This window comes from Gobius niger, assembly GCF_951799975.1.
Source record: "Gobius niger genome assembly, chromosome: 4".
Classification (NCBI taxonomy): domain Eukaryota; kingdom Metazoa; phylum Chordata; class Actinopteri; order Gobiiformes; family Gobiidae; genus Gobius; species Gobius niger.
This window is the reverse complement of record NC_136855.1, coordinates 8,037,317-8,063,230: the sequence shown is the minus strand read 5'-3', so window position 1 is coordinate 8,063,230 and position 25,914 is coordinate 8,037,317. Positions and strand designations below refer to the sequence as shown.

The 25,914-nt window shown below is 43.3% G+C and overlaps 1 protein-coding gene across 1 annotated transcript in view; it reads right to left on the bottom strand.

The window, feature by feature from the left end:
- Positions 1 to 25,914, bottom strand: part of vps13c (vacuolar protein sorting 13 homolog C) — a 71,661-nt gene that overhangs the window by 19,265 nt on the left and 26,482 nt on the right. The window contains exons 33-61 of the mRNA XM_079554944.1: positions 23,567 to 23,871; positions 22,121 to 22,265; positions 21,910 to 22,003; positions 21,542 to 21,832; positions 21,382 to 21,461; positions 21,231 to 21,290; positions 20,367 to 20,520; positions 20,178 to 20,294; positions 18,965 to 19,068; positions 18,666 to 18,833; positions 17,471 to 17,775; positions 16,831 to 16,978; positions 15,962 to 16,100; positions 15,742 to 15,866; positions 14,706 to 14,866; positions 13,635 to 13,882; positions 13,072 to 13,292; positions 12,463 to 12,555; positions 11,058 to 11,294; positions 9,884 to 10,015; positions 9,608 to 9,697; positions 9,098 to 9,253; positions 7,798 to 8,065; positions 7,185 to 7,345; positions 3,962 to 4,083; positions 3,575 to 3,872; positions 2,254 to 2,643; positions 1,862 to 1,966; positions 328 to 483 (exon numbers count right to left, since the gene is read on the bottom strand). Coding sequence (XP_079411070.1) covers positions 328 to 483; positions 1,862 to 1,966; positions 2,254 to 2,643; positions 3,575 to 3,872; positions 3,962 to 4,083; positions 7,185 to 7,345; positions 7,798 to 8,065; positions 9,098 to 9,253; positions 9,608 to 9,697; positions 9,884 to 10,015; positions 11,058 to 11,294; positions 12,463 to 12,555; positions 13,072 to 13,292; positions 13,635 to 13,882; positions 14,706 to 14,866; positions 15,742 to 15,866; positions 15,962 to 16,100; positions 16,831 to 16,978; positions 17,471 to 17,775; positions 18,666 to 18,833; positions 18,965 to 19,068; positions 20,178 to 20,294; positions 20,367 to 20,520; positions 21,231 to 21,290; positions 21,382 to 21,461; positions 21,542 to 21,832; positions 21,910 to 22,003; positions 22,121 to 22,265; positions 23,567 to 23,871 — 5,073 coding nt within the window. The remainder of the gene's footprint in view (positions 1 to 327; positions 484 to 1,861; positions 1,967 to 2,253; positions 2,644 to 3,574; positions 3,873 to 3,961; positions 4,084 to 7,184; positions 7,346 to 7,797; positions 8,066 to 9,097; positions 9,254 to 9,607; positions 9,698 to 9,883; positions 10,016 to 11,057; positions 11,295 to 12,462; positions 12,556 to 13,071; positions 13,293 to 13,634; positions 13,883 to 14,705; positions 14,867 to 15,741; positions 15,867 to 15,961; positions 16,101 to 16,830; positions 16,979 to 17,470; positions 17,776 to 18,665; positions 18,834 to 18,964; positions 19,069 to 20,177; positions 20,295 to 20,366; positions 20,521 to 21,230; positions 21,291 to 21,381; positions 21,462 to 21,541; positions 21,833 to 21,909; positions 22,004 to 22,120; positions 22,266 to 23,566; positions 23,872 to 25,914) is intronic.

The window sequence follows — 25,914 nt, the reverse complement described above, 5'->3', positions numbered from 1 at the left end:
GTGTCTAGATGAAGCTGTTAAATACAAATTCTGATATGCGGGAGGTAAGATATTTGGGTGACTGTCGTTGCCTCCAGTGTCTGTGTATGAATGAGAGGGTTAATGGGTGACTGGTTCCTTGCTGTAAAGCGCTTTGGGCCTAATGAAGGTAGAAAAGTTGAGACCATTTGCCATATCCAGAATGGATCAAGGAGATGCAAAATGTGAGGTTCTCATGGAAACAGATTTAATCACGGAGTAAAATACAGATCTATGCCTGTTTCGACAAGGGAGCGATACTGAAAAGCGGTGAAAAAAGTGAATCTACATGATGTGCTTCAAGCTCACCTCCGCTGAGGACATGTAGTGCCACCGGCCGGAGGTGGGGCTGATGATCTCTCCCACCTCCAGCTCGTACGACGTCTTGTTGACCACAGTGAAGAAGGAGCTCATACTCACGATCCTGGTCAGGTTAAAACTGCTCATCTGGATACCAACACCCACCTGGACAAAGCCACGAGAAAATAACAAAACCATTTGTGAAAGCAGTTTTTTGTGGTTAAGAATATGTGCACCGCTAAAGAAGCATATTCTAAAGGGGACATGTAGACTTTTTTGTAAGTATAATTGATGAAAAAGAAAAGGATAAGCTGCAGGAATGCACGCCGCTAACTTTTTTTTTGCTGCTGTTGTGCGAACGTTTAGCAGCTCATTGTCATTTCTGGATTATTACAACATCTCACGGAGGAGAAGTGGAAATATACATAGTTTGTGTCAAACCCCAAGGCATAAGATGCTACTGCTTCACCCAATCGACAATGGTCAGTAAAACTACAATGGTTTTATTAGGGTAATGTAATGTGCATCGAGAGGCTAGAAGATGTTCGCTTAGGGCCAGAGTCCATTCCGCAGGCTTTGGACTGGAAGTGCAGGGCTCAACATTAACTTTTTTTCTTAGTAGCGCTTGAGCTCCTAACTATGAAATCTAGGCGCACAGTCAAAAGTTTAGGAGCAAATCGTGTCGCTGAATGCACGATCTGAACATTATTTTATTGATTTATTTCTGCCAGATTTTAGGTGACGGACATTTTTCCCAAATTTGGCAAAATGACGGAAATCCGTTGTAGCGACGGCGAACTTTAACCCCTGGCCTTGGGTGACCAGTTCTATTACTCTGAAAAGTAGGACACTTGAGCTCAAAAGTTAGGACAAAGGGTCAAAAGTGAGGACACATATGAAACCTACAGAACAAATATACTTTAAAACAATGTTATGCAGTAAATTAAAATGTATACAAAGCATCATTATTGTTGCACTATAGGAACAGAAAACATCATTAGCCTATTTAACATTGTGTAACAGGTCACCATGGTAACACTGAGAGGAGGGGGCTGACTTTTTCTCCTTTTCACGAGCTTTGTGAAGGACAGCAATACCTTAGCTACTCGGTGGCTCGGCGTTTTTTGTCCAGACCCAGGCCTCAAAACCGGTACAGTACATAGCATAGTACATGGCACAGTACATGGCACAGTACATGGAACAGTACATGGTTCCGTCCCCGTACCGCAGCCTCGCAAATTTTTTTAAAGTTAGCTCCAGAAGGCTTTCTTTAAAGGTGGACCGGAGCATGTGCGCTTTGCTGCACTGCAAAGGGTAGAAAATCTGGCAAGCAATTATATATTTTTAGATCGCGTAGGAATAAACTTGGGTGCATATACGACCAATACGTCGCAATTTTGAGCCCTGAAGTGGATGACTTGTTTTTTATTTCAAGTTGTATTAGGTCAATATTGCCTCTTGCGATGTTTAAAGTGTTGGATAATGTTGATCACCAAAAGAAAATGCCATAGTAGGACTCCTTTTAATGCAAGAAGCTACTTACCAGGAAGTCCATGTTTTTTCCCGGACAGCGCACACAGCCATAACTCCCCACCGTGTCCAGAGAGAAGGGCTCGGACCAGGAGCTCGTGGAGATACTGAGCTGCAGCTACAGACAGAAAAAAAAGTCAAATAAACTATGCAGGAACAGTTCTATTTCATCCCTCCTGAACGCCAGAGGGTGGTGCTATGTGATGAAGTAAGCCATCTCTCTACATTTGAATCCATTCTTTTCCTTTTTATTTGTCTTTTTATGGAGATGAGGAAAATATCTGGAGATTTAGTCATATATCAAACTTGTTTCATTATTACCATGTGGAGCAGTTTTCTCGAACTCTTCACACCAAAACCACCTTAAATAATAATTTGGAACTAAAGCAGGTCTAAACCTCTCACCTTGTTCTTGGTGAACAGGTTCTTCTTCTTGAAAGAGAACAGTATGATGTCCCTGTGATCCGCCGGGTGTTTGACGCTGACGTCCTCCGCCCGGTACTGCAGCACGCGGCTCGTCTTGTTGATGATCCAGTAGGGGCTGTAGAGGGACAGCAGGAGGCGGCTGGGCGAGCGCGACACGTGCACGCTGACTTCCACGCTCATGGAGGGGTCCGAGTCGCACAGCAGGCTCAGAGACAGGAACTCGGGCATGTCCGGTTGGATGCGCAGGTGCCCGTGCCAGTCCCGGCCCTGGTACTGCTTCACCACCAGCGACACGATCTCCCCCGCGATGCGAGCGTTCAGCAGGTCAGACGTGCTGCCCTCGGGGAGCTCGAAGGAGTCTGCAGAGCTCTGGGGGGAAAGAGACCAGGGTCACATCTTCATTTCAAAGTATTTATGCATCTTCCCATTTTACCATCGTCAGGCCATACATTATGTTCTCACTAGCGCTGTCCGTGACCAAAGACTTTCATTGTCGACCAAAAACATACCCAAACTGCACTTATAAGACATAAAACTTTGGGAGCTCATGCTGTAACAACTCGACCAATGAAGATCTTGGTCGACCACGACAACATCGACCAATTAGTTGACAATTTTTTTTTTACCTCTTAACCCCCGCCTTAACCGACCGCATTTTCTCCAGTTCGGCTTTACCCAAATCTAAAAGATTCTTGACGAGAGCATAGTGTAATGCCTTTGAAAGAAAACCTCATTTGAAAGAAAACTGATTTTCTTTTCTTTTTTATCACATTGTTGGTTTTGTCACATTTCATCTCGTTTTTGTAGCTATTTTGACACTTTTTCAAGACACTAAGATTTGGGTAAAGCCCAACTGGAGAAAATGTGCTCACTTCACATGGAGGTCAAGGAGTTAATATTTGAAATGATGCACTAAGGCCGCTGCTACTCCCTTTTTGCACGTGGTACTATTTTTGCACATGAGCAAACGGTTGGTAAATTACCCCCTTACTGTTTTTAATTTTAGAATCTGCTGATCTTTGTCTTTCAAAGGAGCTCCCTCTGAGTACCAACTAAACCAGAATGTTTTAAATAAATCAGCCCTATGCCCCTAATAAAGTGCCCGCTACTGTCACAGTTCAACACTGACACAGTTTACAGTTTAGAAGCTTCATACACAGGACTGAAAACGAGGCATTTGGAAAAATCGTCTAAAGATATTGGCATCGGCCTCAGAAAAACCCATGTCGCTCGACCTCTACTTCAGGTATTTAACATGAATGAAACTCAATGTCACTGTTTTGTTGTTTTGTGTCCGTACCTCCAGCAGGTAGCGCACGGTGTAGGGCAGCAGGTTTCGCAGCGTGGCCACCGGGTGCAGGTGGATGACGTACGCCGGGTCCCACTCCTGCTCTCCGTGGTCAGCGATGTGCCGCAGCTCGTCCGGGAGGGCCAGCGTGTTCACCATGAGCGGCAGCATCCCCTGGTGGACGGAGGGGCACTGCAGCTGAGACGACACCTCCAAACTGCAGTGGACCTGCTCCTTCCACGACACGCAGCTGAGCGAGGGGCCGTACTGTTGTTCCAGCGGGCCGGCCGGGCGCACGAACAGCTGAGACCTGAGGAGGACAGGGGAATGGTTTCAGAGAAAATAACTCCGACAGCAGGGCCTAACTTAAACAAGTCCAAGAACATTTGAGAGAATTACCTGTAAGCCTCGAGCGGGATTGGAAACTCCTTCTCTGGTTCGGCCTCTCCCAGCGACCGCAGAGCTCTGGATTGTGGACAGTACTTCAGGATGGTGAACGGCACCGAGAAATGGTTTTTGAACTGAAAATGACAGGTTGAACATTGTCTTAATAAAGAAATATAACAGGGATTATACAGATTGCAGTGAGTTACAGTTCTGCAGTTCTGCTTCTTAATGCCATTTTAATGCCCAACAACACTGCCTGACAACAAACAAAAGGTGGCTTCCTGGATTTGTCTAACTGTTCTGATCTGGGGCTGTTGCAGTTGGTGATGTCTATGAGCCCAAACAATGAGATCTCCACACAGGCAGTGTACTATATTTTCAAAGCACTACAATTCTGTGCATTTACCATTAAGCTTTCCAAACAAAAGGGGAAATTTAACGAGCAACTGCGAACAATTTTAGGCAAGAGTGCAGTTGAATATGTGATTTTTTTTTGTATTTTTGATCAATTTATGTAGTAAATACAGATGAGTAATGTTGTTATTATCCAAGAACTCTAGCTTGAATCCAGTGATTCCGGTAACATGCTACTTAGTAACGTGCTACTTTAATCTACTTTTTCAGTAATGAGTTATCTAACGCATTGCTATTCCCTAGCCAGTAATCAGATTTAAGCTACTTTTCCAAGTCACAGTGCGTTACTATTTTGTAATTTTCCTTTGTAAAAAAGATATTTGCTTTCTTCTTGCGCTGTAAGGAGTGAAGTAACCAATACGACAAGTCCCGTTTTCAGCATGAGGACAAGGGCATAAACAACATAAACGGAAGGAAGGCACAATTGGGTTGGGTTATTGGATCTGAAACCAACAAATTCAAGAAGCTATAGAAATCAGAAAACGGAGCACCGACACTATCAACCGTGACGAGGGAGCGTTTCTCCTGTCCCACACCTGGGACACCCTCCTCCAATGATTACGCCCCCTGTCGCCCTGAATCCACCGGGTGGCAGGGGGCGTGACCAGTCTGTCGGACCTGTTGGGACCGTCAGACTGGTCACGCCTCGGAAGTAAGCCTGCTGATGGCGGCTGAAACATGTAAAGGTAAAAAATTTTCAACATCTCTAACCCTAGTGTCTGACAAAATGAACCCAAAAAGTGATACTGGAAGGAAGGCACGTTTCTCACTGGAATACTAAATAGTCTAACTACATTACTAAATAGTAACATACAGGAAATGTGAGGGTCATGCCTTTTAATTTAGAAGGGAATGTGCTTGCACTGGACCTAAACATCGTCCACTCCGGAACCGAACCTTTAGAGCCGGACTTTGGACCCTGTGTAAAACTCCATGGAGACTCGGCTGAGGCTGTGTGTCAGCCCTCACAACCACAGTGTGAAAGTTTGATCAAGTTGTAATGTCTTCATATCTGTCAAAAAAGCAAGGAGCCAGTGTGCGTTGTATTATGAGAATGAACCGTCTGAAGCTGTCAAGTACATTTCATTCACACGTCATCATTGACAACTTAACCTCTTAACCCCCGCCTTAACCGAGTGCATTTCCTCCAGTTCAGCTTCACCCGAATCTAAAAGGTTGCAGCTTACAGGCCAGCGGCATGCCTCATTTGAAAGCTAAGAGCTACAAAACTCATCTAAGCAAATCTTTTTTGTTGCATTTTCATTCTCGTTTTTTGTTGTGTTCTTGTCAGACATTTTCATCACTTTTTCAACAGGTTTTTGTCACCTTTTATCCCTTCTTTGTCACTTTTCTGTTGCTCTTTTGTTGCATTTTCATTCTCGTTTTCCATCTATTTTTGTTGGTATTTTGACACTTTTTTTGAAGAAGATTTTAGATTTGGCTAAAGCCAAACTGGAGAAAATGTGCTTGGTTCAGGAGGGGGTTAAGAGGTTGAAACCAGCGCATTCGGATCTGTAGCTACCGGCGGTTTGACACTGAGGGGGCGCTCATGTTCAGTGTGGGTGACAAAAGCAGCAGACCCCTGGCCCACTGGGACAAAGCAAAACACTCAGTTTTCCTCATTCACATTAACAGCCTTGTTTTCAAAACAATTCAAACTTTCTTTAAGATTTCAAATAGTTTGAATGTGGAAAACTCGCTTGAGTTCATTGTAATAATATATTTAGTAGATATTTTATTATGTGAGCTATATTCACAGTGTTTGCAATCACGTCTCAGGGGTTCACGACTGGTCACTCGAAGCATCAGCAGGTACTCTGTCTAGATGTAGACAAATAAATCATATTTTTGTCAATGGGGCCAGAATGTATAGGGCACTGAAATACTTTACCACTTCAATAAAGAATAGGTTTACAGCGTACCACAGAAGCAGAGTTGTTTTTGGCAGCCCTTTTAGTTTTAGTCTTTTGGACGAAAATGCTTTTAGGTTTAGTCACATTTAAGTCATTTCAAAATGTGATCGTTTTAGTCACGTTTTAGTCAGACGAAAATTAAAAAGGTTTTTGTCAAGTTTTCGTCTCTTTCATTATAAGAAGTTATAATTAATTTCGATAAGTCTTGGAAATTGGGATAAATAATAGCTTCTATTGGCTTTCTATAGCTTTTGACAAACAGATGACACCACGATAGGCACTGGCAGAAGTGGTCGGCCGACTGTAAACAGTACTTTTCCCAAAAGCGCCCGCTCTCCTCGTCCTCTGATCATCGCTTCGAGATTTTTTTTTTTACCAACAGCGCTGTCTGCACATAGGTAGCCTACCACAAAGTGCTTTCTGCGTTCATACGCCACGGTATTGAAAACTGTCCTGAGAAACAATAAAGTCCCTGTGACATGGATGTCAGACGCTCCGAGGAGGATGTACGCGAGCAGTGACCGCACGCCCCGGGGAGAGAGAGAGAGAAAGAGGCGGCGCTGCCCGGGCGCATCATGAGCAGCACGGCGCCGCTCCGGGTCACGTTTACCGTGTGTTCTCTCACTCCGCGCACAAACTCTGTTTGTGAACGATCTGACCAAAAACCTTCTCCCATTTTTGTCTCGTCTCGTCTCATTGACGTAAACTCGTAAACGTCTCATCATGTTTTAGTCCCCAAAGAGCTCATTTTAGCTCATCATCTTTACGTTATCGTCATTAAAAAAAGGGGCGTCAATGAAAAGATATCGTTATCGTCTTCGTTGACGAAAACAACACTGCACGGAAGACAAATAGCCATAAAACAGGGTTTTTTCAGAACAATTGTAAGTGTAGTTGTTCCTCCTGACCTGTAGGGGCGCTCTGGCGGTGATGACCTTGTTGCCCTCTGCGGCGTCGATCTGCAGCAGCACAGACACGACCTCCTTCAGCATGGGCCCGCGGATGTTGTACAGGCGCCGCCCGGGCCGGTCCACGGAGATGTTGGAGATCTCGCTGTAGCCTACCGGCACTGCCGGGAGCAAACCAGACGAGATATGAGTACTGCACTTTATCTTACCTTTCAAATGTAGTGGAGTTAAAGATATGATACTTTCTACTCGAAAACATAGCTAGAAAGGCTCCAAAGTAAAAAGTGAATCTCTCCACGTGTATTGTTTATTTAAAAAGCCTGTAATTGCTGTACAGAGGGTGAATTTGCGCACATTTTTAAAGTTATTTATAATGACATTTATTTGAACAGATTTGTACTTTCGACATTGTGCACAGTATTTTACAGCCAATACTTCAGCATTCATTAAGTATTGATTTGACTGAGGAACTTATACTTTAATTTTAGTAATATTTGACCACTACTTTAATTTTATTAATATTTGACCATTACTTTACAACAACAAAATTAAAATTCTTGTACTACAGTATATGCCCCATATTTGTCCAAGCTGGGCCAGTGTAGGATCTCACCGATGCTGAGGTTGAAGAGGCAGCTCTCCTGTCGCTGCAGCGCTGACAGTTTCCCTCTGGACATGGGCTCGAAGGTGGAGTACTCCAGGTCCATGCTCTGGCCCGCTGACAGCTCGTGCACTTGCCCCATGTCCTTCTCTACCCCCGTCCGCCTCATGGTGCCGCTGTGCTGCACCATGATACAGATTCCCAGGGCATTCCTGATGGTGAACGGGGGCTTCTCTTTGAGTGCGTAGTCGAATGTGGACGCGGTTCCCTCGGAAAATTCCTGAAAATATAAATATTGTAAACCTCTTAACCCCCACCGTAACCAAGCACATACTCTCCAGTTCAGCATCACCCAAATCTAAAAGCTTCTTGACTGGAGAGCCTACAGCCTATAGGCCAGTGTAACGCCACATTTGAAAGCTCTCTCCTCATTTCTGTTGTTGAGTTTTTGTCCCGTTTTTGTCGGGTTTTCATCACGTTTTTTTGTCGCTTCATCACAGTTTTATTACACTAAAAAACAAAATGCGGCAAAATGAATGTGCTTGGACCATACCATTTTGAGAGATTTATAAGTTCAAGCAATGATACTAGTTTAGATTTAATGCCTACAGAAAACAAATGTATTGTAATGCTTTTCAATGCCATTTAATAGGGGTGTAACGGTTCAGCTATCTCACGGTTCGGTACGGTTCACGGTGCAGGACCCACAGTTTTCGGTGCATCACGATGCAAGTACAATATAAAAAAAAGTTGGCTTTGAACAGTGCAACAGACCATTTAAGTTCTTTGGCATTCATTTAAGGACTTATAATACCCTGTGAAAAGCATTTACTTTCCCAAATTAAATTGCTACAAAGCAATAAGAAATGTCACTTAAAGATAAAGTTAATGGAGTATTGTTTAACAGGATTCTAAATGAATGAGGAAACAAGGGAGGAATCTAATTTCCAATGCCGTTTGATTATGTGAATTTACATGTTGTTTTTTTTACTGCCACAGACACAAAGAAAACAGCGTATCTAAGCAAAATGTTTAGAACAATTTCAGCCAAAACTCAATTTACACATGAGGTACAAATTGCCATTATTTTCGAATAAATCTAAATTAGGATCTAATTTGATGATTTTAAATTACCATTACGGCCATAATCTTGTCACAATTTAGAGTTAATCAAGTTTCTGAGCTCATTTTTAATTCGCCTGTGGAAACGTACAAAGTGAAGTATATTAATGACATCTCAGGTCAAACCTCCACAGTTTTGACCAGGAGCCTTTAAATCAGTAAGATTGCAGCTCATCGGTTTTGTCCAGACCTTGGCGAGGTTGTTGAAGACGTTGAGGCAGCACTGGGACACGGTGATGTTCATGGTGTCTTTGGAGCAGATGGTCACCGCTGTCTGAGGCTCGGGCAGAATGACAAAGTCCTCCCCGTGCACCGGGCTCCGGTCCTGCACCGGGTTATTCTTCATCTGGAGAGAGGGTATACGTACTTCAGGGTACAGTTTTATACAAGGGAGAAGAGATGCAGAGTATCAGCCGATATCCGATATTAACCGATACCAAGAGAGTTCCTTAAAAGTGTCTCTCTCTCAGTGGCTGAATTCTCCAGGTTCAGAGCTTCAAAATGAGGTACAGTATTCCCATATTCACTTAAATTTAGTTTGGTGAAAGTTGTGTTATAAAAACGGGTATCGGTTCAGTATCAGATATTTGTAACTGATACCTGATATCGTATTTTTTCCCAGTATCGGCTTCAACAGTGTTGGATCGGTCAGTGCATCCCTACATGGAAACCAAGTGCAAAAACAGAGCTTCATGTTCACCTCCAAAGCAAGGTTCCACCTCCGGGCGCCGCCGTCCACTCTCTCGATCAGAGGCTCCCACACGGCGTGCCCCTCATTGAAGTAATTCACCTGCAAACATTCAGAAAAATGACTTTCATCCAAGAAATGGAAACAAAATAATTCACGCTATGACAAGAAATAAACCAGGTACTGGAGCTTTACGCTAAAACCTTTACCTGAACTATTTTGTGACTTCAGCAAAAGTAAATAACTCATTGGAACATGATGTGACATTACTATAATCTTTAGTCTCACCTCCAGTGTCATGTCGGCCGTCAGATGGAGCAGTGAGGACCAGTTTCGAGCCTGGCCAGTGAACGAGGACTCAGCCAACAGCAGCGGGACGGTCCTGTGGCCCAAACCAGACTCCAAAGTCACCTGCACCACCTGAACCAAGCACACGTCTATTAGGACTACAGAGGAGCTTATTTATACCTGTCGCACCAGTAACCAGGGTTTAGACCGTGTTCAGTCTTGGTCCTTGGACTAGTCCTGGCTTAAAACTGGTCTACACCTGTGCACGCCCTGAGTTTTCTTGTGTTGAATGTAACAAGTGAATTTTTGTTGTATGCTTTATTAAGCATAATTTAAGTTTACACATAACATGACCAAAGACATAAGATGAAGGCAAATGCACATGACATACACACAATTTTTCTTCTTTTCTTTTTTTAAAGCAAATTATTATCATAGTCTTTTCTAATTCACCTTTATTTATTTAGGGTTAGGGTTAGTGAAAAATGCTTTGTGAATGATCTTGAACTTACTAACTTATTTATGGTTTCAGCGCCAATAGCAGAGCAAGAACTTCATCATACAGAAAATTTGTCCCACATGTCCAAAAGACAATAAACGTTCTTATTTTATTGTTTTTGCAGTATTGTATTATGCTACTGTTTGGTGTTGCCAGGTAGCACTTAAAGTCTAGGCCTCTACATTTGCTCCCTGTGCGTTTTAGGAATTTCTTTTTAAGATTAGAGTCACTTTTAGATCTTGCACCAGGTTAATCTCAGAACATTTAACGCACATCTTCTTGGGTATCATGGTGGGGTGCCGACATTGCTGCGATACCACCCCCTAGTGGCTTCCAAAAAGAAGTCAATAATGTAGAATTTTACGGACACTTGACATACCGATACCCAAACGAAGAAAATGTGCAAAAAAAAAATCATTTATTTGAGCTGAAACAACCAATTCACTTCCTTTAATGCTGTTCCTGGACAAACCAGCATCAAAACTTGGATCTAAAGATACAAGATTTTTTTCAGTACCTGCTTTTAATACTTTCATTTTTCCGATACCGGTAGAACCTAATCTTTCTTCCCCCATAACATACTAGTATCGTTTAACGGTACCCAGCCCTAATTATAAATAAAACAAGGGGGAAAAAATGACAATTTCCTACACACAGGGCCTAGAATTGTCCTACCTTGACTTCAGCGGAGAACCTCTCGCCATCGTTCCTCCCGTCGTTCTCCCTGAAGCTCTCCGTGACCTCCGTGGCCTGGTCCACTCCCAGGAACCAGAAGTTGCTGCTGTAGATGTTCATCACTTTCCACAGATCTGTCAAGTCGGGCTGACTCTCCTGGTTCAGCTTATTCTCGGGTTTCCCTGAGGTAATGGCTGAGGTTATGGTCATCACCGTGTTCAGCATCACGGGCGAGATCTGGGACAGAGGGATGAAAATGATTAAAGTTTGATTCAAACTGAACAAAGTGAGATGTGTCCAGATTGAGATGGCTTTGGACACTTCGCACTTAGTACGAGCGCACTTTGAGATGTTGCAGCTCCTAGACTTGGCGCATTATGTGGGAAGTATGCGGGGTGGAGAAACACCCATGACCAATGGCGATGTTTTTTACAACAGCTTCTTTCCTCCAAGCAGACTCTGCAGCCGGGAACGTGCGAGGGTTTCCGGGGGAGACAATGTGCTTTTGTTTTGGTTCGCATTAACGCAATTACAGCCAAGCAAGTGCCAACCCGCTTAATAGCTCCCGATTAAAATGTTTTTAGTTTGACCTGTGAGGAAGAACACAAGGCGATGTAAACGAGAAAATTAATGTGAGGCTGCTATCAGAGCACCGCTCTCAGTGCTGCTTGTAATAAACCTTGCCTGTCTCTTTTTGTAAGCCTCTCGCAGCGGTGCAGCTGCTACACTATGTGCCTGTGGAAGATAACCATCGCGTTTGGAGCTTACGCTTGCACCAGGTGCACGATCAGGATCTTCTTCAGGAGAGTCCAGGCCTCAGAGAGGAACCTATTACACATGTCTTTGGTGGGAGGGGAAGGAAGAACCCTGAGGATTTGCAAGACATGTCAGTTTTTTTCTAATTTGCTGAATGTATTATGACCTTCAGCTCAAAACAGCTCAAATGTGTTCACGACATTCTATAATACCAAGTCATAATTTGAGTTGAAGCAGAGGCCAATACAACTTAATGAGGGACAGACAGTTTTGGAAAGAAATCTCCAAACGATTTCCCTGATCATGATTTGAAAGTGACTGGAAACACAAACCCACATTCATCTTCTGGCTGAAAGTCCTTTCCTCTGACCAACGTCATGCGAATCAATTTGAATATCGTCTCCACTTTTGGACGTCTTTATGAGACAGTCATGAGACCTTAGTTCATATGAGCCGAGAGAGACGACTTTGAACTTTGTGATGTCTTTGTTTTATGTGGTAAGGTCCAGCCTTTACACCGTTACCATAGCTACCACAATATAATTCTTAGCTGCACCATCTATAGGCCGTTTACAGTGTTGTGATGTCATGTGACTGCACCCTATAGTCTGTTGCACTCGTATCCAAATTGAAAAGTTGCGACCAGTACCTTGACGATGACCTCCTCCACTGTGATGGAGCCCCTCAGAGGTTGGCAGGGGTGAGTCTCAGTCTCCAACATCACAGAGCACGGGCGCAGCACCTGTGTGACACATTTAGGAAGGGCTACGTGAGGCTGTGCGAGTGTTAAACCTTGTAAAAAAAAAAAAGAAAGGGTTCATACAGGTCAAATGTAATGCTTCTTAATGACATTTTATTGCCAAAATACTATATTTCTAATGCCGCAAACACTCAAGATTTGCACATTTTGATTCTCAAAAGAAAATCAGACACAACAGGTGACTTTGGTGCAAAAAATTGTGCACAATTTCAGCCTAAACTGCAGCCGATTGTGTTTCAGACCACACTTTTTTATATTTTTTGTCGAAATTATGTCGTAGAAATAGTCGATCAATGTCATGATTTTCCCAGGCATTGGCCTTTAATGTCAGTTTGAATCAAATTTTAAAAAGTTTACATTTTTGTGGATTTCATTGTAGTGACGCTGTGGCTTTATGCTTTTACTTTGGATCACGGTGGTGATCAAAAGGCCTTGATTTTGTCACAATTCATCTAATGCCAAACTTTAACTTGCCAAAAGGAAAGACTGGCTGCTTACCGTAGTGACGGCGGTGTCCTCTTTGCTCCTGATGAAGGGACAGGCGAGGACCCTGAGCTCCCGCAGGTTGGCCTTCATGCTCTGGCCGCCCTCTGCTGTTTCCTGCAGCGTACAGTCGCACTGAAACAACACGACCAGCGCCGGGGCGTCCGCCTTCATCAGACTGGCCACGAAAACCACCTCGGGGTCCACCACCACGGCTCGCACACGCATCCTGGGGCCTGAGAGGAGACGAGGCATGAGCTACGTATCCGAATGATGAAAAAATAACTTTCACTCTACTTTAAAATTTAGTCTGCTAAACATAAACTCCATCTAGTCCGCTCTACATATTTATATTATTGTATTCAAACATTTTTAATGGAGTTTCTCCCAAATGTGCAAAGGAGAAGATTAGTTCCTTGGGCAGAGATTTGAAATGATATGAGGCTCTTTCAAACTGTATCTGTGGAAGTTTAGATGTATTTAAGTCCCTTTTTCACTATTCCAAAACACCCATGCAATTGTGAAATTGAGATGATTGAGATGGCTTTGGACATTTCGCACTTTGAGTTGAGTCTCACCGCTCTTGTTGGATGGCCCTGCGGTCTGCCTGAGCTGCAGCCTCTCGCCTTGCATGCCGGTCGACGGTCGGCTCTGTTCCTGGGGAAGGGCCTGGACAAAGAATTCTGCCACAGCCATCAGGAACTCCATGCTGGCACAGACGCTGAGCTTCTGCAGCACGGCTACCACCTCCCGGTCGTCTCCGCCCCATCGCAGGCTCAGGTCAATCATGGGCTCCAGGCTGTCCTCGTCGCGCCGCCCCACCATCCTGACCGCAGAGCAACAGACACCGCATTAAAGGGCTTTAGAAAGAGTTAGCTGGCAGGAACTTTGATGCCCTCTGAACGCATATAAAAATCATACTAGTGGGGAGATTTTTAAGTTATTTGGTTTATGTATTGAATGTATACTACATGTTATGACTTGGACATATCGTGCATTATAATATGCTCAGAACCGATATAATATTGGATTATGGGCTTTAATAATGTGGAGGACAGTTTTAGGTTTTAACAATGAGGTATCCAGTAAGTACAGAACGAAGCGCTGACACCATAGAAGAAGAAATGGGATAAACTCGAGGACTGTTAAAAACTGCATGAATGTAGTGAAACATGTACGTCTATCTTTGACAATGGAACAATGGTTTAAAGCTCAAAAAAGCTGATTTTGCAGGACATGTTCACTATAACACTGGCCTTTTTATATAAAAGATACCAATCCATTAAACCAATGCGCTGTGGGGATTCAAGTGGAGTACAGTACCTAGATTTAGCCATTATAGCTTTAGCTGCTTATTTGGTTGGGGCAGTGCGTTGACTCATGCATGTAAATATGCCACATTGGATTGTAGTCATGAGATTTGAGAATGTTCAAAAAGTATTTTATCTGCACTCTTTGCTTTTATACAATCAACTAATGATTATATTGATGTTTTATGAATTGATTTGATCTGCCTTCTTCTAATTTCATGTAATTGAACTGCACTGTGTGTCAATTGTGAGCTACAAATAAACTTGCCAGCGGTTGTCCCACATTCACACACAAACATACTCTCAGAGCAGCTTGTATGTTTTATACAAGTTACTGACCGTGATGTGACTCTTTCCATGTTGTCCCGGAGGTCGTCCAGAGTGCAGGAGGTGAGGACAGTCTTCAGCTCCATGCAGCCGTTCCTCCGGATAGACCCAGAGGCCGAGAGCTGCAGGAGGGCGAAGTGCCCCAGGCACAGGGCCCGCTGGTGCTCCAGGGACTGAAGGAAGGGATGTGTTAAAATCCAGAATACGGATCAAACTATGCCATGGTTTGAACAGAAAGACTGACAGCAAGAACATGAACTGTTAATTACCAAAAAAATATGCAAAATAATTTGAAACTCTTTGCTGACAGAGAGAAACAAACAAATAAGTGGACAAGCTAGTGTATTTGAAATAATATAATAATTAATATTATATTATAACTAATTTTCATTTCATTTTCATTTTAATAATTTTCTATCACATTTTGTAGACAACTGGTAACTGATTTCTTTTTTTGTGTGTGTTCAAGCTGAATAAGCTTGTACGTATACACAGATTCCACCAACTCCATGTTCGCCCCGTTCCACTCAGCCCCGACCTCCGCAGCAACTACATTTTAATTTTTAAGAAACATTCAGCTCCTCTCAGCTCCGAGGGGCCTCCGTCGCTGCCCAAATCTCCATTCCTCCCTGACAAAAATACCACCATACCAACTCTATTTTTCAGCTCAGTCAAAGTCTGGTCTGATCATGCTCCATAGTTCAGATCGCACCAGATAGGAAAGAGAACATCCGTAATTTCAGAGTAAGTACTAGGGATGCACGATTAACGGTCATCTATGCCCGATATTTATAAGCTCAAATTGCATTGAATCTGCGCCTCCAACTCACTGCCTTTCTCTCGGTGGCGGACGCCCCACTCGTCCTGTAACCCAGAGCTGCAGATTCACAACGGCCCATATATATCGATGTTACTTCAATATTGTCACCGCAACAAAATGAGACGAGGAAATGCGAACTGCGGACACATGCTCAAATAAGTTTAACACTCGAACAGAACATGTCCTAAACCGAATAAAAATGTTTTGCACCAAATTACAGAAACATGGACCGACCTTCTTTGGATCATTGTTGTACAGGACCAGCCCCAGGGAATCGATGTTGAAGTTGAATTTGAGCGTCTCTTCTAAGCCCTCCTCGTCTGGACTTGTCGTCATCGGTTTTTCACCATTTTCTGAAACACAGAAAGAGGGACAAATAAATTGTATAACTACCATATCATTCTGCAGAAAGGAATGTTGAATGTAAGCATGTTGAAGTCCTCCAGACCTGTGGAAGCCCCCTGAGCCACTCGGACCTGGACGCCGGCCTCTTGTTTCGGGACACCGGTCTCCGTATTGTCGGCCTCTCCCAGATTTTCAGTCAGAATCCGCATAAGCACTTTGAGGTCAGACTGGCTCAGCTCCACCTGAGCACAAACACAAGTCTTGAATGCTAAGAACAACTGTCGACCTAAAGAGGGGAAGGAATATTCAATACAACTGACTAGTACTTTTTGTACATACACTACCGACATTTAAATCTACTAACCTACAACCTGGATGAAGCTAAAATGTATTTCTAGCCAGCTTTAACAAAGTTCCTACTGAGCCGACTATACCTTTGGTGGTGAACATGAAGACTGAATGCAGGTACAAAGAAAAAGGTCCAGACAGAGTCATAAGAATGATCAGGAGAGCATTTTTCACATTAATGTAGCAAGGTCAGCCAGACCACTTTTGCTATTAACAGGCAGATTAACCAATCAGAGCAACGCATGGCCATTCCAACATGGCGGTTCACAAGGGTAAGAAATATGATTAAGAAAAAAAAAAGAAACTGACCAACCGACCGCCAAACAGCTCAACTGTTTTAATTAAAGATGAGAAGATATAAAAGGGATCTGAGAGTCTTTCACGTTTGAGTGATGCGTTGCAAATTTGTGTCATCGGTTGGATCGATAAGAGAGTCTGGCTGGCCAGGCAAGCAATCCTCAGCTGGACACTCAAAACATTTTACATCAACCAAATCAGTCACCCATTCGCACACCCATTCACCTACACCAGAAGTGCCTTGCTCAAGAACACACCAACTGTACACAAGTAGTAACAGTGGAGATCAAAACATCAACCTTTTTGGGTCATTTGAGCATGAAGTACCTTTGTGGGCTTCATGTCTCCGTCAATCTCCACAGCAGCCATCTTCTTGTTCCAGGCTGGAGCCAGGTTCCTCTTGATCTTCAGCTGGAGGTTCACTGCCTCCAAAAGCTCCACGCTTGGCCCATCTAACATCAAACTTTCGGTGGTCCTGCAAAAAAATAAGAAGTATTTCTGTCAATAATTTGGACTCACACCTTTATTATGAAATCTAAAGTGACACTGATTACATCTAACACTAGTGTTTAAGCATTCTTCATTTCTAATTCCTCACTTCCATAATATGTGAAAGGTTGAGGCCAGCTTCTTGTGAGCAAACACAGGAGAAAGACTGGAAGTTGGGATTAATAACATCAGTGTAAATGTGCCTGAACTGTAGAAATATTTAGAAGAATTGTAAAGTAGAAATGAAAAACCTACCACAAGGCATGATGAACTTGTGCAGGTAGACCACTTGGATACAGCCCACATTGAGCTCAACTCAGGGACTATTTTAAGCTCTGACAGGATTTAAAAATTGTACAGGAGCAAGGCACTGAACTAACTGAAGTGTATTTTAATGATTGAGCTTTAACCATATTAGGTGTATCCTCACAGAGAAGCGAGTCTAGCTAAACATGGGGTCCACATGGTCTGGTGATACCTGAAGAGTCTGAGCTTTGTCAGCTGCACGTCCATGTTGTCAACAACAGCCGGCAGTGGACAGCCCTCGACGTCGTGCAAGGAGAAGCTGTTGGCCACGGTGATGAGACCCAGGTCCATCCCCAGTGCTTCGTGGGAGGTGGAATTCTGTGGGATGATGATGAGCGGCGCCTTCAGCCTGATATCCATGGACAGTCGGAAACTCTTTTGAGCAAAGTCCCTGACGCTGGAGGCGGCCTTCTCTGCGGCCTGCACCGTGGCCACGCTCAGAGCCTCCTTCGCAGTCTGGAAGTTATTGGTGAAGTTCTGAGGAGAAAAAATATAAACTTTACAGACCTTGTTTCATTCATACTCAAAAGCATGTTTCCCTAAATATTTGCTAAATGTGTATTCTAAATACATATATTTAGTTACTTCCCAACACTTTTGACAAACAACCAAAGTAAATCGCCCTTCCATATGGCCCACAAACGTCACGAACCTAAAGAGTAATGGTAAACAGTAAATAAACTCTTTCATCTAGGGCCCAATCTTCCGCCTGGCACAACAACAGAGTTGGTCCCCTAGAGACGGCCACATTTTCTCTCTATTACTAGTTGTTTCTTCAGCAAACTATTGCAGGGATGTCTCAAAGTTTACATGTAAACTAACGACTACACTGTGTTTTGAAGTTTCCAAAGGTGTGCCATAAGCAGAGCCACCTTAACCAATGGGCTAGCAGGGGCTGGAGCCCAGGGGCCTACCAGAATTAAGGGGGGAAAAAATAAAAGGTGATTTGTTGATTTTCATGTCAATCACTTTGCGGACTAACCATATGCAATGATTGGGCTAAGCTCCTATATGTGCACTTGGAGTCGGCCCGTCCTACCTGGCCCAGAGGGATACATGTAGGAGTAGCAGGGTTAGGGTTTTTGTGGGATTTAGTGTTGGGTTATAGGGTAGCATTAGGGTTAGAGTTTGCGCTGAGGCGGGGGCCTACAATTCTGTGTAAGCCCCGGGGCCTATGGATGCATTAAGGCGGGCCTGGCCATAAGGGGCAGTAATCGGACCCATTCTGTTACTCACAAATTATGGCATTAATCAATTAAATTTCTCAACTACAAGTCTAGTTTAGGTGTTGCATATAATATTTTAGGCACACAGTATTTCTACTTTAAGTCTTTCCACGTCAGCTGCCAGAGATGGTTGGCACTCACCAGTAAAGACATGATGAACTTGTGTAGATAGACCACTTGGATACAGCCCACACTGAGCTTTACTCGACCGTCGCTTTTGGTGGTGTCAGTGTAACTCGCTCCCTCTGTGGCACTTGGAGTAAGGCTCATGGAGAAACTGAACACCTCGTCTTCGACTATAGAGATGGCCTGGAGGAGAGTTTGAATTCATTTTATTTGCATAATTAAGCATCAGTACAACTTCAACTTGTACTGCACTCAAAGACAACGATAGTACAAGGAACAATGAAGCAAATGAAGATAAAGTTAAATAAGCTGACCTTCTTATGAATACAGTTGGGATCCACATTTAGCACAATGAAGTCTCGGAGGCGAGCTGTGATGTTTGTCTGAGGTCCCTGCACCAGCATGGAGACATTTATACCTAAGAGGAAAACATATTCAGATTCAATAATCAATTTCTAACAATTATGGTAATATTTTATGAAGCGAATTGTCGACAACGATGCTTTACAGAAACAATTATTGCTGATTCAGGTCACCTACATTTACTCTAACCATTCAAACAGCACCAGAGGTACACAAAAGAGAGGACTTTTTGTTCTCTTTTTTTTTCATTAATAGGATCTATCACAGGAAATCACAGAAACGCTGTTCCTTGACCTGTTAGAAGTGAGCATTCTAACCCCATACAATGACATGTCTATCTCTTGGCTTTTATATTATTTCTATGAATATGAATCCCGATGGATTGACTGTTACTCTTATGTTTAATGCACGTTACATGCCATTCAGGTAGGGGGCACTGTTGCACTTGTGAACGAACGAGTAGCCTGCAGTTGTTACTGTGAGTTGAACATGGCAGTTGTCAAGTGAGCTTGCGTGAACTAAAAGTAGAATTATCTTTTGTACTAACTGCTAAAAACATCTGAATTGTTCATAATTTGAGATAGTTCAATTCTAAATGCATTGAGCAAGGCAAAAAAAGTCCTGTTTCTTGGACTAGCCCGCGTGCTAACTGTTCGCCTACATTGGGGTCACACGTTGCTTCTCCTTTTTATTTCTGTGGAATCCACCCTTCAATTTTAGCTACTGGGAGTTGAACCTGTCAGGCAACAGCAGGACAGCCTCAGGGAACATGAGCTCCTTGAAATCGAGTTGACTGAGGTTCAGGAGCTGGGCCAAGCCACGATTATCTCTTTAGCATCTCCAAGCCACACCTAACTGCTCCTACACGGCACCTCCCTGTTTTCCCAACAGCCTAAATAACCGGGAAGTCCTCATCTCTGTTTGTCATGTTCTTAAGATGGGGCTACAACTGAGTCGCGAAGTCATTCCATTGAACGTCGTCCATCTCACATTCTCCAGCAATCTGAATCCTTCAACTTCATCGTCCCATTTTCAAACTCGCTCATAAACATTTCTAATCTACTCTGTTGTGGCAAGTAACTGCCCTTGCAAGTGAAATGGATATTGGTTACAAGGAGCTAGCTGTACCATTAGCTTATTCGACATAGCTAGCTCGGCTCAAACCTTGGACTTTGATGTTAGCTATGTCGCTCTTCCTGTCGCAAACCAACACGTTGAAGGCTTCGAGCGTTGCTATCACCTTCATGTCGATCACATTCTCCACAGGAGACACCAGAGCAGCTGAAAAGAGACAATCCTTTCAATAAACTTTGCCTTTTCCGATTTGTTGATGCACATTAGTTTAGTACAGACTGGATTTGGTGGAGACGGTCTTGTCGTCTGCTTTTGGCCTCGTGTCTCTCTCGGCAGACGCCCTGGTCATGGGAGCCATCACCGCGGACAGGAAGTTCATGGAGGACAGAAGAGCCTCAGTGTGAAGCACCAGGTCCAGGGACGTAAACATCACCTAGAGTCGCAAAGTGGACACTGTCATGAAAATGTGTCTGTAATAAGTGAAATATAAATCTTAAATGTGTCTAATCTCAATGACAATGGGGCATTTCAACTGACAGTAGAAGCCAAAACATTTAATGTCAATTTCTCTTGCAAAGAGTGAAAGTAGGATAGAAGATTGAATTTTAACAATTAGTAGCTCATACAAACGTCTCTGTTCGTCCAGATTATTTATGTGCAAGTATGTTTGTTTCACATAACTTTCACACTGGACCGCGCCCCGATTTATGACAGATTAGTTACTCTGTCTTCGCTGTGGCTTTACCTTTGAGAGACATGGTTTGCGGTGTCAAGACAGTAAACAAAGGATCAAGAGATTAGAAGACAACTTTTGCTGCAACTTTCCAACAACATGATTTCCATTCCATAACAACACCTTGGTCATCTTTTGGATATCTAAAGAGGTCCCACGCTGCTGACTTCATTTTTAGGGTGGATCCTTCTGCCTTGCTCAACTATCGGTGAGTTTACGTGCAAGAGATTTCAGCTGTGATCGTAGTTTATAGAATTATTACGGTTAACCAACCATGTTCTTTTATAGTCACAGTAATCGTAAAACCAGTTAATCTTGACAACCCTAAGCACAAGACTGAGAGATTTGTCGCCAAGCCGTGGTGACCAAAGCAATATGACAAGTAGAAGAAGAAACAACAATATACTCACGTTGATCATTTGCGCTGTGTTCTTGTAGACCGTAGAGAAGTTTGGCCCATTGCGATCAGCCTGAGGAAAAAAAGGTCTTTGTTCACTGCTGCTCAGAGTCAAAACAATGGTACTCTTTTATATCTAGTATAAATAAGAAGAGTCAAGTTACCATACAATACTGCACTTTGAGTAGTTCAGCTCCAGTCTCTGCAGTGGAGCTGATGAGACACAAGTCCTGCCCATTCGCATCTGACACAAAGAAAACAAAACGTTTGAACATTTTTTGAGATTGAACTCCACACCTCTCCGTCACTAATCCAGCCTCACACCTTTGAATTCAAGGCAGTTCATGGTGATTTCCCTGAGGTAGACTGTGGCGCGGGTGTCGTATTTACGGACTTTGGTGTCGATGCCCAGCTGCGCCGCGTGAAGCACCAGGAACGGACTCTCCGCTCCATCTTTGGGCTTCTTCAAGGTCAACTGCACCCGTTTAATCTCAAACTTGAGGAGGACATTGACGGCCTGCTCCAGTTCGGCTTGTTGCACCGTGGTCAGCTCTGAGGAAGGGGCCCAGGGTAAAGACGACTCCTGCTGCTCTGAGGAGATCTCTGCCTCTTTCTCTGTGGAGACAGACACCAGGTTAAACAAAATGAACAGAAACACACAAGCTTCCCATCATGCACTGGGGCGGACATACCCTGGGCCATGTGTCCCTTCACTGAGCTGCCTTCACCGATGTTCTCCACCAGGATCTCCATCAGCAGGCTCAGGTCCTCCTCCCCCAAACTCATCTAGAGACAAACGTGTGCATATTTGTTGCAATAGACTATTGATATGTAAGCATTACATGTAGAGTATGCGGTTAATCTTTTTGTTATTATCTCACTGTAATTAACAGAGAGTCTTACATCAAGTGAGTGAAGGACTCCATGGACCTGGACCCCTGGGATCTTGCTGAACCAAGAGGAGCAGAGGTTTCTGGTGACCTGCAGCTCGAAGCTGATGGGCTGAAGCATCTGGATGTCAGGCACCGTCTGCTGACCCAGGGTCAATCTGCAGAAAACAAGCATTATATTAATCACGAAGAGGTTGACCACAGGCCAACATGGTCATAAATGGCCACATTTTTGAAAAAGGTTAATTATTTCCACTGTGTTGGTTAGGAACACATTTTCCAGACTAAACAATGTTCTCGCATTGTTGTCTTTATAAATAATGGAGGGCAATGAAGAAATGAGCGCACGTTAAACGGTACCTACTTGGTACCGACCGAAAAGCTCCGGTAGGGTGTGGTATCGAAAAACAACAATTATTTTGGCGTACTGGTGTTCTGTACTGTTTCTCTGCACATGTCAATATATGACCCACAGTGAGTCTAAAAAAGCAACATGAACATGTGCAGTAATGAGCTGCTTCAGCACAAATGCAGCTGTTTTCTTAAAGCGAAGAAAAGCTGTAACTAACTAAAACTTGTGTAATTATTAGAGATGGCAGAACCGCGGTCTGCAGCAGATCTGAGTCAGGACTAAACCAGGACAGACTAAACCGGTTGTAAACCCAGGACTGAATAAGAAACTAGAGCTCCTAGACAAAGAGACGAGCACAACAGGGCAGTGACAACAAGAAAGATATTTGATCTCTACAGAGCCTGAGTTTACGTCCGTGTTGTTTACTAAACTTCAGCTGCACTGGATGAGAAAATCAAACATTGTTTGTGGACATTTTTGGTGCAGTTTTGGTAAATTATTAGTGACAAAGTGAGCGCTCGCACTGTGTAAAGATCTTTGACCTGTGAAATACTTTTGCTTTGCCACAGTGCAGCTCGTGTTTAGAAAAGTTTCGCTGAAAGAAAACTGTGTGATGATGTGGATCTGGCCTGTCCCTGTAACTCAAGAGGTAATAATGTCCTTTCTCTCTCTTTTTATCGCTGCTTGTTCTGCTCAGAACATAAAGTTACAGGTGACGTTGCTGCGGCCTGTATTGTGCTGTTTTAGGACATCCTGAAAGATACTTTTTCACACCCATGTTATTCTAATTCAATTATAATACCATAGATATCGTAAAACGTAACGTTAAGGCACCGGTAACGAAATGCAGGTATTGTTAAAGTAGTGGTATCGGATAAAACTAACAGTGCCCAGCCCTAACTAAATATGCAGCAAACAAACAAAAACAAAAGGCTAAAAAAGTCATATTCAGCAAGAGTTTAAGGACACAATAAAGTTACTTCTATTTTAAGGCAGAACCTTTTTCCATGCGTTTAGCCAGAAGAGTTGTTAGGCAAGAGTGTTTGATTTGGCTTCTCTCTGCAACTGTACAAGTGATCCCTGTGGTTTATTAGTTGCGTAAAATACCTGTGGAGCTTGAGTTGACTCAGCTTCACCTCCATTTTCTCCACCACCGCGGGCAGCTCGAACCCCTCGGCCGGCTGCAGGGAGAAGCTGTTGCCCACGGTGATGAGCCCCAGGTCCATCACCAGTGCATTCTGGGAGTTGGAGTTCTGCGGGATGATGATGAGCGGCGCCTTCAGCCTGATGTCCATGGACAGTCGGAAACTCTTCTGAGCCAGGTCCCTGACGCTGGAGGCGGCCTTCTCTGCGGCCTGCACCGTGGCCACGCTCAGAGCCTCCTTTGCTGTCTGGAAGTTGTCAATGAACATCTGCACAAGAGATTATGAAAATTACAAAATTACAAACCAGAGGGTGGAAGCTTTGCTTTAGTAGAATCATCTGTGTTTCGTAAAGCCGCCTTCCTTAATTTTGAGACATTTATGCAAAAACAAAAAAGCTTTCAATGCATGGATTTCTCAACTGTTTGTATACTCTTTGAAGTCCAGTCAAAGTCCTGTTCTAGTTGAATGGTTAAGAAATGACAGGGGTTTATGTTTGACTAATTATTCTGACTTGACAGTGGTATTCAAGTGAAGAGCAAGTTGAAAATAAAGTTTGAATTATATAGTTGGAAAGATTAGATTCCACATTCCAAGGATAGTACTGGCCTGGGGCTCACTTATGACCTTTACTGCATGGCAACTATACTGCATGTCACATGTTGAAAAACCTCTCTACCTTGACTTGACCGCGCATTCACCTTGTCCTTTGATTGCACATTTTCTGACCATCTGCACCCCATTGTGTGTTTCAAGAGCAGCTGTTATCTTTCAAATAAGGAAGTAAATAATAAACGTCTGCAGCTAAAAGACAACTATAAAGGTAAGCAATATGTAAATGTTATGCTAACACCAGCTAAGCTACACTAACAGCGGCTAAATGCTAATATCGGCAAAATCCCCTTTAAGAACAGCGGTATGATGTTGTGAAATATTAAATCTGTATGACCTGCATGTTAATAGTGAGGGCGGTCCTCTCTCTCGTTTGCAAACCAGAGGCCAGGCGTCTGTTCATGTCAAGTTAGTCTCGGTTTAGCCACAGCCTAAGAGTTTGCCTTGGCACCTCTGAATAATTCCATAAACCCACTAAAAGGCAGCATCTGCTAACCTTGTTCTCCTCACAGCTCACAAAAATGAAAGAGTTGGCCGTAAATAATGTAATTATCTGGAATAAGCTGGATTGTATTTGTGAATGCTGTAAAAAATAACATACTGTATATAAGATTCCTCTTCTTTCTGCTCCTTTTCATTCAAGCTGCATTGACTTGGCAGTTATGCTGTCACCATCTAATGCCAAATTTGAATGAAACAAATAAGATACTACACTGTCCTGTGTTAAGGGCTCAAAGTGACTGATTTGCTTGCTTGTCCAAAAATATGCAGCTTCTAAACAGCATGTAAAAACCTCCTCTAACATAAATCCTGGAGCAAATTGGATTTACGAAACACAGATGAAGTTCAGAGTCGTAGTGTCAGGTGCACACAGGCAGAGGGTGCTTTAGTGATGGAGGAGAACATAGAGGAGGTGAAGATGTGGCCAGTGAACAGCACAGCACTGATGGACAGGAGTGACCCTTGTGAAAACATCATTACTTCATTCATATTATAAAATACAGCAGCTCAGGCAGGCGGAGATTACTCCAACAGGCAGTTTTAGAGCAACCGGAGTTAGCCGTTTCCAAAATGCACATCAAAAAATCAGATCTTGTTAGCAGGCCTGACATTTTCTTAAGCTTCTAATGGTCAGATCAAGCTCGTACTGTGGCAGGCAAAGTGCAGTAAAGTGCTCTGAACTGTAGTAAAATGCTGTAAAGTGCTTTAGGGGCAGAGTTTGAAGCAGATCGGAGCTGCATGCTGTACCTCGTCAGCAGAACCACACTCAGAGCTAAAAGAGGCCTGGAAGAACAGAAGAAACCCAGCGGACAGATAAGAGCATGCAGGAAAAAACAAAAGACAAACAAAAAAGCAACATATTGCTTTTGTTACAACCAAATCGTTCTACCCATAATATGCACCAGCGGCAGATTTTGCAATATACAGTATGTGCATATTTATCGACCCGTTTGTTTATTCTTCACAATATCAAACTCCAAACTGTATAAAAGGAGGAAGGCTGTTGGATTGAAGCGTCCCAGGTGATGTCCATCCCTGTAATGAGAGGAAGAGTGGCCACAAGAGGTTGACCGAAACATCGGGCCAGCCGTTACATTGGGCCGATATTTGGGTATTTTATCATATTGGCTATCGGCCAATCTAATGCTGATAAAAGCTGATATTTCCAGAACCGAGGGTGATGGGGACTTCCCAAAAATC